The sequence below is a fragment of the Momordica charantia genome (genome assembly GCF_013281855.1).
Source record: "Momordica charantia cultivar OHB3-1 chromosome 3 unlocalized genomic scaffold, Mcharantia_2.0 BLBB01000003.1, whole genome shotgun sequence".
In the NCBI taxonomy this organism is placed as follows: Eukaryota; Viridiplantae; Streptophyta; class Magnoliopsida; order Cucurbitales; family Cucurbitaceae; genus Momordica; species Momordica charantia.
Window position 1 is genome coordinate 6,896,399 of NW_028275161.1, and position 10,418 is coordinate 6,906,816.

The 10,418-nt window shown below is 37.9% G+C and overlaps 1 protein-coding gene across 1 annotated transcript; it reads left to right on the forward strand.

Annotated features, from left to right (window-relative positions):
* Positions 1 to 775: 775 nt before the first annotated feature.
* Positions 776 to 4,794, forward strand: LOC111024749 (ABC transporter F family member 4). The gene is made up of 2 exons (XM_022302521.2): positions 776 to 1,025; positions 2,411 to 4,794. The coding sequence occupies exon 2, from the start codon at positions 2,424 to 2,426 to the stop codon at positions 4,611 to 4,613; it is 2,190 nt and encodes a 729-aa protein (XP_022158213.2). The 5' UTR covers positions 776 to 1,025; positions 2,411 to 2,423; the 3' UTR covers positions 4,614 to 4,794.
* The last annotated feature ends 5,624 nt before the right edge of the window (positions 4,795 to 10,418 follow it).

A 10,418-nucleotide genomic window follows, 5' to 3' on the forward strand; every position in this document is an offset into this window, starting at 1 on the left:
CATTTAAATCAACTTGTGTACTAAACTTTTATTAATAGGTTTGAAATTAGTTTATCATTGAAGTTAATTTTTCTTATAATGTGGTACATGAATTTAGTATACCGAACTTTTATTAATCAACTTGTGGTATATGAATTTAGTTTACAATTGAGCTAGCCACAAAAGACTAAGAAAATTTTTCAAAATTTTTGCACAAAAAAGAAAACAAATCATGACAAATCACACTTGGTATTTTATTTAGAAGGGATATATATATACACACACACTTGTGTACAATATACACGATTTCTAGGTAAATCATGTACTTTGTACACAAGTTCCTTCAAATCACGTATAACGTACACGATTATATAGGTGAAGAGGAAACTCGTGTACAATGTACACGATTTCTAGGTAAATCACGTACTTTGTACACGAGTTCCTTCAAATCGCGTATAACGTACACGGTTTATTAGTCCAATTGGCCATTCTGCCGCAACATCAGATTCAAGCGGACATGTATAACTCGTGTACGTTGTTCACGAGTTTTGACTTTGACCATAACCATCATAGTTTTGTAAATAGTTTTGGAATGTACCATATTTTAGATTTATATTATTTTATTTATAGTTATTTTTTTAATTTTATTTTAGTCTGTAATGTACCTTAAATTTGTAATTTATATTTTTTTTAATTATATTATTTATGAAATTAGCCCGAGATAGAATTTCTTATCCTCAAAATTTCTCCAATTTCCTTTAGAAATTAGGTTTATGTATTACTCTTTAACAACAAAAATTAGGGTATTCTCTTTCTTTATAGTTTCCAATTTCCAATTTCCCCTCTCGTACCAGCCACCGTTAGTGTCCTACCATCTCCTCCCTCCCAACGAGATCCACGCAATTACCATAACTCCGGCGAGATTCCAGCACCAGCGTGGTCGAACTCAGCAAATTCCTCGAACAAACTCGGATTTTAAAACCCACACTCTTCTGAAGTCGGATCGGACTTAAACTAGCAAATTCCCTTAGCGACCCGCGTCCCAGGTTAGATTAATTTGCTGTTTGATTTTGGATTTGTTTGCTTACGGCTTAATTTGGGTCTAGTTTGAGTTCGTTTGTTTAGATTTTTGCTCCTTTGTTTGCATTTTCAAATGATGTTCTTTCTATTTGATTGCTCTTCTGTATTGATGTGTGATGACCCTGGCGAAAAATTTGTATCCATCGAGGCTTGAACTCATAACTTTAAGTCTATTTTAGCTTGTGGCTTGTTTACTTGAGAATGGAACTAACCCATAAAATTATTCATGTTTTGGATTCTTTAGGGACCAACGGATACTGATTTCGTTTTTTGTTATCTGTTTTTCAAAATTGTGCTTATTTTCTCACTATTTCTTTGCTATGGTTTTCACCTTTTCTTAAAGAAACACTTGAATGCTTGCCAAATTTCAAAACAAAAACTAGTTTTAAAAAACTTTTGCTTTTAGTTTTCGTGATTTGGCTTCAATTTTGAAAACATTTTACGTGAGTGGATGAAAAAAACTAAGAAACTTATGGGCGGAAATAGTGTTTGTAAGCTTAATTTTCAAATACCAAAAGCCAAAAAATCAAATATTTATCAAACAATTTTTTTGATTTCTCAACTGTGTGCTTGTGTTTCTATTCTTGAACGAAAATTCAATGCGTTGTTGTTAAATCTGCAATTTGACTTGTCTGGTTTATTATGCTTTGGCTTTTTCATATGAACAATTAATTCTGTCATAAATAGTTATTTTATATAGTTCCTCATAAATATTATTTGTTTAAACATGAATTTGAAATGAACTTTTAGAGTCCTTTTTGCTTGCTCAGAGAATTGTGTGCAAATAATGTGTTAAGTTGTAGTTTAAAACACAGAGCTTTGATTAGGCATAAACAAAGCATATTATGTTGTGGTGAATGATCTCTTGTAACTTGAGCTCTGTTATAGGTTTCGAGAGTATATTTTAGAGGTTATAGTTCTTCACTAAACAATGGTCTAATAGTCCTGATCAGGTCCTCCTAATCATTTCTTATACTATATGTTATTTACTAAGTTTTCTTGTTCGCATTGAACTTACTATTGTTCAATATGTGTAAATTTCTTTTGATGCTCTGAATTTGTCATTAGTTTGAGTGTTTCAATGGTATGTTTTTTTCTAAATTAGCTGTGTAAAAGAAATTGTATTTATTTACTTCTCCTTTGTCTGCTTGTGGTCATGACTGATTTTTGGGAACATGACATGGTAGTATGTATTGCATGTTTATGTTTTTAAGATTATGTCATTTTTTCGTCTGATCCCTATGTTACGAAAATAGAAGGTCAATGTTGTTATTATATGTCCGGCTTGGAGAACTCATATTGATGGTTTCTGTGTTAATGTTAGAGCAATGTTTTTTTTTTCCATTATCAGATTGATTGTTGCAATGGGAAGGAAGAAAACAGAAGAAGGTGGTGGAAATGCCAAAGTCAAGCCTGGTAAAGACGTTTCTGGGAAGAGAGAGAAGCTTTCAGTGTCAGAAATGCTTGCCAATATGGATCAGAAATCGGATAAACCGAAAAAGGGATCTTCATCTTTGAGCGGTGGTGCAAAACCTCAAGCAAAAGCTCCAAAAAAGGTCGCATCTTACACTGATGACATTGATCTCCCTCCCTCAGATGATGAGGAAGAAGAAATTGTGTCTGATGAGGAGCAACAAAGTAGCAGTTCCCAGAAACAGTTACCGTGGCAGGACAGGGCTGACGTGAAGCCTCTGGAGGTTGCCGTTAGTGACAAAGAGTTGAAAAAAAGAGAGAGGAAAGATATGTTTGCTGCCCATGCTGCAGAGCAAGCAAGACAGGAAGCTCTAAAAGATGACCATGATGCTTTCACTGTTGTAATCGGTAGCCGAGCTTTAGTTATTGATGGTAATGATGAAGCTGATGCAAATGTCAAAGACATAACAATTGAGAATTTCTCTGTTTCAGCTAGAGGGAAAGAGCTGTTAAAAAATGCATCAGTGAAGATATCTCACGGGAAGAGATATGGTTTAGTTGGGCCTAATGGGATGGGAAAGTCTACATTATTAAAGCTCCTAGCTTGGAGGAAGATACCGGTTCCTAAAAATATCGATGTTCTCTTGGTCGAACAAGAGGTTGTTGGCGATGATAGAACTGCACTTCAAGCAGTTGTTTCTGCTAATGAGGAGCTGGTCAAGCTTCGGCAAGAAGTTGCAGATTTGCAGAATTCTGATGGTGGTAAAGATGAAAACGACGGGGATGATGATGCAGGAGAGAGGCTTGCTGATTTATATGAAAGGTTGCAGCTGTTGGGATCAGATGCAGCTGAGGCCCAAGCTTCCAAAATTCTTGCTGGACTGGGTTTTACCAAGGATATGCAAGCACGACCAACCCGTTCATTTAGCGGTGGATGGAGGATGAGAATTTCATTGGCTCGGGCTCTTTTCGTTCAGCCCACACTTTTACTACTAGATGAACCCACAAATCATCTAGACCTTAGGGCTGTTCTCTGGTTGGAGGAGTACCTGTGTCGGTGGAAGAAAACTCTTGTCGTAGTATCACACGATCGAGATTTCCTCAACACTGTCTGCAGTGAGATTATTCATCTTCATGACTTTAAGCTTCATCTTTATCGTGGAAATTTTGACGTTTTCGAAAGTGGGTACGAGCAGCGTCGGAAGGAAATGAACAAGAAGTTTGAGATATATGATAAGCAGGTGAAAGCAGCTAAGAGGTCTGGAAACAGGGCTCAACAGGAGAAGGTGAAAGATCGAGCAAAGTTTGCTGCTGCTAAGGAAGCCTCAAAGAACAAGTCCAAGTCCAAGGGAAAGGTTGATGAGGATGATCCCCTCCCAGAAGCCCCCAGAAAGTGGAGAGATTACAGTGTTGAATTCCACTTCCCCGAACCGACCGAGCTCACCCCACCGTTATTACAGTTGATTGAAGTCAGCTTTAGTTATCCAAATAGGGAAGATTTTAGACTTTCTGATGTTGATGTGGGTATTGACATGGGAACACGCGTTGCTATTGTCGGGCCCAATGGAGCGGGAAAATCTACTCTTTTGAATCTCCTAGCAGGTGATCTGGTACCAACAGAAGGCGAAGTTCGGAGGAGTCAGAAGTTGAGGATTGGGAGGTACTCACAGCATTTTGTAGACCTTCTGACAATGGAGGAAACGGCAGTTCAATATCTTCTTCGTCTTCATCCCGATCAAGAGGGCCTTAGCAAGCAGGAGGCTGTTCGTGCTAAGTTGGGGAAATTTGGACTCCCTAGCCACAATCACCTCACGCCAATTGCTAAACTATCTGGGGGCCAAAAAGCCAGGGTTGTTTTTACCTCAATTTCCATGTCGAAGCCACACATATTACTGCTTGATGAACCGACGAATCACTTGGACATGCAGAGTATTGATGCACTTGCAGATGCCTTAGACGAGTTCACTGGTGGAGTTGTTCTGGTCAGTCATGATTCCCGACTCATATCACGTGTCTGTGAGGATGAAGAAAAAAGTGAAATTTGGGTTGTTGAAAACGGTACCGTGGAATCGTTCCCTGGAACTTTCGAGGAATACAAGGAAGAATTGCAGAAGGAGATTAAAGCCGAGGTTGATGATTAGATCAGTAGTGTAATCTTGAGAAAGGTGTTAGATTTTCAAGTTGCACCTTCTACTTTGTCCTTTTTGGTTTCTGAGGTTTATTTTAATATCTTACAATTCATGAGTTTTGCTTATGATACTGTAACATATTCTACGAAAAACTTTACAATATTCAAAATACTGTCTTCCCTCCTCTCGTTTACTGGCCTTGTTTCTGCTCTCTGATTATATTTCTCGGCTCCCGAAAATGGACCTATAGTTTGTACGCAATTTGAATTTTGTTTTACTAAATGGATTCAATAAATATTTGGTAGAATTATTTTTTAAAACTATTTTTGAATTTTGTGAACGTGTTTTATTCTGAATTAGAAACTTTAAAATGCATAATGACATTATAAAAAATCCTTTGAAAAACATATTATTTCACGTATAAATTTGTTTCATTTATGTAAAGCATAATATATTATAAATTATAAAATTTATAAAATATATGTTAAAATTAACGATTTATAAGATCGAATTAAACATTTATTTGGTAACTATATAGTTTACAAATATCATTGAACACACATGGTGTTTAAAAAAAACATAGAAATCATGAAATTCAATTATATTTTATATTAAATACTTTGATTTCAAATTTCTGTTTTTAGATCACCCATCAAATTTTACCTTTAATTATTTTATTTTATTGAATATATTTCGTGTCGCCTCACTCGTAATTATGGTAAAGTTAATGTAGACTAAACCTTCAAATTCTATACTACGCAAACTCAATAATTAGGTTAAATATTGGGTTTAAGAAGTCAATGAAGTTCACGAACATGGAATAAGTAATACTATATTTTAAACATATACTCAACATTTCAATACCAGGTGGGATAAATTAAAACTCACAGTAAATCACTAAATCTATGAAGCTAATATAATTACCAAACGTAAATTCAACTTTCTAATTCCAAATATGTTCATCAAAATAATGACTATACAATTATATTTATACCAAAGTTGGGGATTCATTGAACACTAAAATGGGGAAGTTTACACAATTTACAGAAGAATTGAGAAATGCCAATATTACATTTTTTAGTGAGATCTCTCTCCCTCTACATTTCTCCTACTGCAATCAAACCTAAAATGGGAAAGTTTCAATTTTTAGAAAAAGGATTGTTTGAATATTGGTGATCATGCCATCATCCCCTCTACTTGCTTCTCAAGAAAGAACAATGGAGGATTATTATTATTCTCACTTCTATATTCCAAATATTTAAAATAATTATAATAAATAAATTAAAGGAAAAAGAAACGACAAAATAGGATCGAAAGTTTGTTCATAGTTAAACTACTACCTTGAAAGTAATTTTGGCACGACCACTGTACTAATTCATATGTATGCCGATTAGCCCCTGTTGATGCTTGGATCCGGGTAGACCGGTTCACTCCACCTCGTTCATCAAACTCGAATTCCAAGGGATCGGATACCTGCAAAACCAAACAACTCTAACCCGGTGTCACACTGGCTCCGATGCCTAAATTAGGTATGAGAGAAATCACTAAACAAGTAAGGCACTTGAAAGTGTAATTTTGACTTACCTTCAAGGAGTGATCCGCTCCCTATTTATAGTCGATTTGCCAGTAGGGTTTCACAAGATGTCAACACTAGGTTTGATACCATGGGCTTATGGGCCGGGATGCCTCCAACATTAGTAGATGAATAGGGACGAGGCTTGGCCTTGGCTCCGAACATCATATATTTGGAACGGGGACCGAGAGAGAGAGAGAAAGAAAAGCACCGAGAACCTTCTCGACCTAAGGCCAAGAAGGGGTCGGCGCCTCGGTGCCAAGGTGGGGTCGGCTCTCTGTGGGCTGACCTCTATGCTTTGGGCCGACCCTATCTGTCGGTGGTACCAATTGCCCTTCTTCTAATGTAGTTCAATCTTCTACCGTCATTTGAACCGTATTTCTCCATATAACAGTAGCCCCCACTCTCAAAACTAAGGTTTGTGACCATGTTAAGATCCCTGTTTTGAGAGTACTCGTTACTCGTGGTTGTTGTGAGGCCTGTTCTACAAGACAGTTCACATACATCATTAGTTGTTTGGATTCTTAGCCAACACTAAGGTTCTTAATTCATTGAGCTTCTACCAAAAGCTTTTGTATCCAGTTTTGGATTCAAAACACCTAGTTTTTACTACTGGTTGTGTACCGATATTGTGTTGTCTCATGAATTAGAAGTCTTTCTGGTTTTCATATTTTATCACATTGGCTGGTTATGATCACGTCTCTAGGGCCTGGTTTCTCATCCATCTGGTCTTTACCATTCATTTTCGCCCTTGGGATCTAACTTTAGTAGAGCTGGAGTCGAAGTCTTTGGATTCCAACTTGTTTCGCATTCACCTAATGGTTTTATATCCTGAATTTATTCATCTACTATAGTTTTGACCATGCTGAGCCTTTTCTGGCCTGCTTCTTGGTCTGTCCCCTTCTGAGTTCTTGATCAACTGTAGATATTTACGCACAATGTCCCCTACTTGAGAAATTTGTTTTCACTCAAACATAAGAACTCAAGTATCATGTCAAATGACAAAAACTTTATTAAAATATAAATTGTTCAGGTAGAGAAGTAGGTACAATAACATAACCCAGTCGTTTGAGATAAGCGAGTGTCAAAACATAAAGCGCTCATAAAATAAATGGAATGTATCACCAAGCTAGTGGTAGTATCTCTTGAGGTGCTGAGCATGCCATGGATGGGGTAAGGTTTTCCCACGCGGATCTTCCAAGGCATAGGTGCTTGCTCGAACTACTTTAGTGACTTTGTATGGGCCCTCCCATGTCAGTCCGAGGATCTTGCTGGTTAGATCTTTGGTATTATACATGACTTTTGTAACGCCTCGCGTTACTCAGGTTAGTTTCATCTCAAGTCTCGAGGTTTAATTGAAAATTATTTTGATTTACTTTAATTGTTCTACCTTGTTTTGTTCTAGGGCTGTCGTGAGTTGTGAGTTTATAATTATAATTAATGAGGTGATATTTTTAGCTTTTGTCGAAGACCATGGGACTTGGTTGTTTTATTTTTTTTATTATTATTATATGTTTTTTGTTGAAAACATTTATAATTAGGGATGTTGGAAATTTGGACCCTATAATTTTCCTAACCCAATAATTCTTTTAACCCATGGGTTATTTTTATTTATTTTAATTTTTTAAAACAAAAATTTTTGGGCAATTGGTTTTAATTTTTAAACCATAAGAGAAAAGAAAGAAGCCCTAAACCTTCCCTTCTTCTTCCTCATGATTTGGAGCCGGCGCCAGCTCCCCCCCCCCCCCCCTCTGATGACCCACGACTTGTACCACCTAGACTCGGACCCGTACTCCTCCTACGGTGTCCAGCAACATCAGTGGCGGATTTGAGGTGTTTCCACTGCTACTAATCCGTACAAAGTTCGATATAAATTCCTCACGCTTGCTTGAGTTAGCTCTAAATTACCCACTCTCAAACGAAGTCAATTGTGGTAAAGGACCTTTCAAAAACCTCTTCAAACCGAGTTCTATGGCTGGAATCTTGTTTTAACTTGCTATTTTTTTTCTCTTGATGCATAGGTGTTGAATCGACGCAAGGTTTGATAGTATAGCAGTGTGTGTAAGTAGCACCAAAGGGCGGGTGTGTGTGTTTGTAGGTGTATTTGACATGGGTTCTCATTGAACTATTTTATTTTTGTGCATCTCATGTATGTAAAAATTTTTAGCTACGGTTTATGGCTTGTAGAAGCTGTTGTTGGATTACGTTCGTGTTGAAAGTTGTTTTGAGAATAAATGATGTTTTTTTTCTTGATATTAGGTGCTAGAAATTAATTGTTATGTGATGTTGGGATACTCTGGTAGTGGCTTTTCATGTTGTTATGTGCTGGAGAATTGTTGTGATATGTTTGAATCACTTGTGACGTAGTTTTTCACGATATAAAGTGCTGAAACTTATTTTTCAGGTATGTTTTGACCCTCTCATTGTGATCGTACATACTAGAAAGTATAGGAAAAGTTTGTATGGATTAGTTGGGCGTTCTTTTCATAGTTCCTAAATGTAAGAGCATCCTAAGTCACAAGAATTATTGCCATTGTCTTGTATATGGATAGAAAATGCCAGGTTCTTGTTGTTACGACTTGTGGCTACGTAACCCATGTTATCTTTGTCTTGGACGATTATGTTGATTACTTATTGTGAAAAAAAAAACCGAACAAGGTCAAAATGTGAGTCATTGTGTGCTGAAATGCTTTACTGTTCTGTTGGAGGACTTGATGCAGAAACATGAGGTATGAGAATTCGAATGGTATGATAGGAATTTAACAGAGGACCATGACTCGACTGGGAGTACCAAGATGTACAGATATCTTAAGAAACATTATTGGTGGCACAACATGAAGCGAGAAATTGCCCAGTTTGTTAGTCAGTGCTTGACATGTCAACAGGTGAAGGCCTCAAGACAGAGGCCTGCAGGGTTGTTACAACCTTTGAGTATACCTGTCTGGAAGTGGGACGACGTGGCCATGGACTTCATTATAGTTTTACCGAGAACGATCAAGGGATACATAGTGATTTGGGTGGTTGTGGATCGTTTGACAAAGTCTGCCCATTTCATACCAGGCAAGGCCACCTATTCGGTAGAAAGGTGGGCAGAGCTTTATTTGCAGGAGATAGTTAGACTTCATGGTATACCGGTGTCCATAGTGTCAGATCGGGACCCTTGTTTCACATCAACTTTTTGGTGAAGTTTGGATAAGACACTCGGGACTCAGCTTGATTTTAGTACGACATTTCATCCTCAGACCGATGGTTAGACAGAGCGGTTGAATCGGATTTTGGAAGACATGTTGAGAGTGTGCATAATGGACTTCTGTGGTTCTTGGGACAGACACCTGCCATTAATAGAGTTTGCTTATAACAACAGCTATCAGGCCATAATTGGGATGGTTCAATACGAAGCTTTGTATGGGAAAAAGTGTAGATCTCCAGTTCATTGGGACAAGTTGGCGAGAGGGTCCTGTTGGGACCAGAGTTGGTGCAGAAGACGAATGGTGCCATCCAAAGGATTAGGGCAAGGATGCAGACGGCTCAAAGCAGACAGAAAAGCTATGCCGATAATAGACGAAACGAGTTAGAGTTCAATGTCGGCGACCACGTTTTTCTCCGTGTGGCACCGGCGAAAGGAATCCTACTCTTCGATAAGAAGGGGAAGCTCAGTCCGAGGTATATTGGCCCTTTTGAGATCTTGGAGCACGTTGGCCCAGTTGCCTACAAGTTGGCCTTGCCTCCATCTTTGGCTGCGGTGCATAACGTGTTCCATGTGTCCATTCTGAGGAAGTACGTCTATGACCCTCTTCACGTATTGGATCCCGAACCGTTACCGTTAGATGGAACCTTGTACTATGAGGAGGTACCTGTCGAGATCTTAGCAAAGGAAACCAAGATGTTGAGAAATCGGGCTATTGACTTGGTGAAGGTTCTATGGAGAAATCACCAAGTGGAGGAGGCTACTTGGGAAAGAGAAGATGAGATCCGAACCAAATAACCTGAGTTGCTGGCTCAAGGAACTTTCGAGGACCAAAGTCTTCAAAGGGGGCAAGTCTGTAACGGCTCGCGTTACTCAGGTTAGTTTCATCTCAAGTCTCAAGGTTTAATCGAAAATTATTTTGATTTATTTTAATTGTTCTACCTTGTTTTGTTCTAAGGCTGTCGTGGGTTGTCAGTTTATAATTATAATTAATGACGTGTTGTTTTCAGCTTTTGTTCTAGGCCGTGGGACTTGGTTGTTTTATTTATTTTTTTTA

What these genes read in the sequence shown, in the direction of transcription:
- LOC111024749 (XM_022302521.2), top strand. Translation starts at nt 2,424, where the DNA reads ATGGGAAGGAAGAAAACAGAAGAAGGTGGTGGAAATGCCAAAGTCAAG.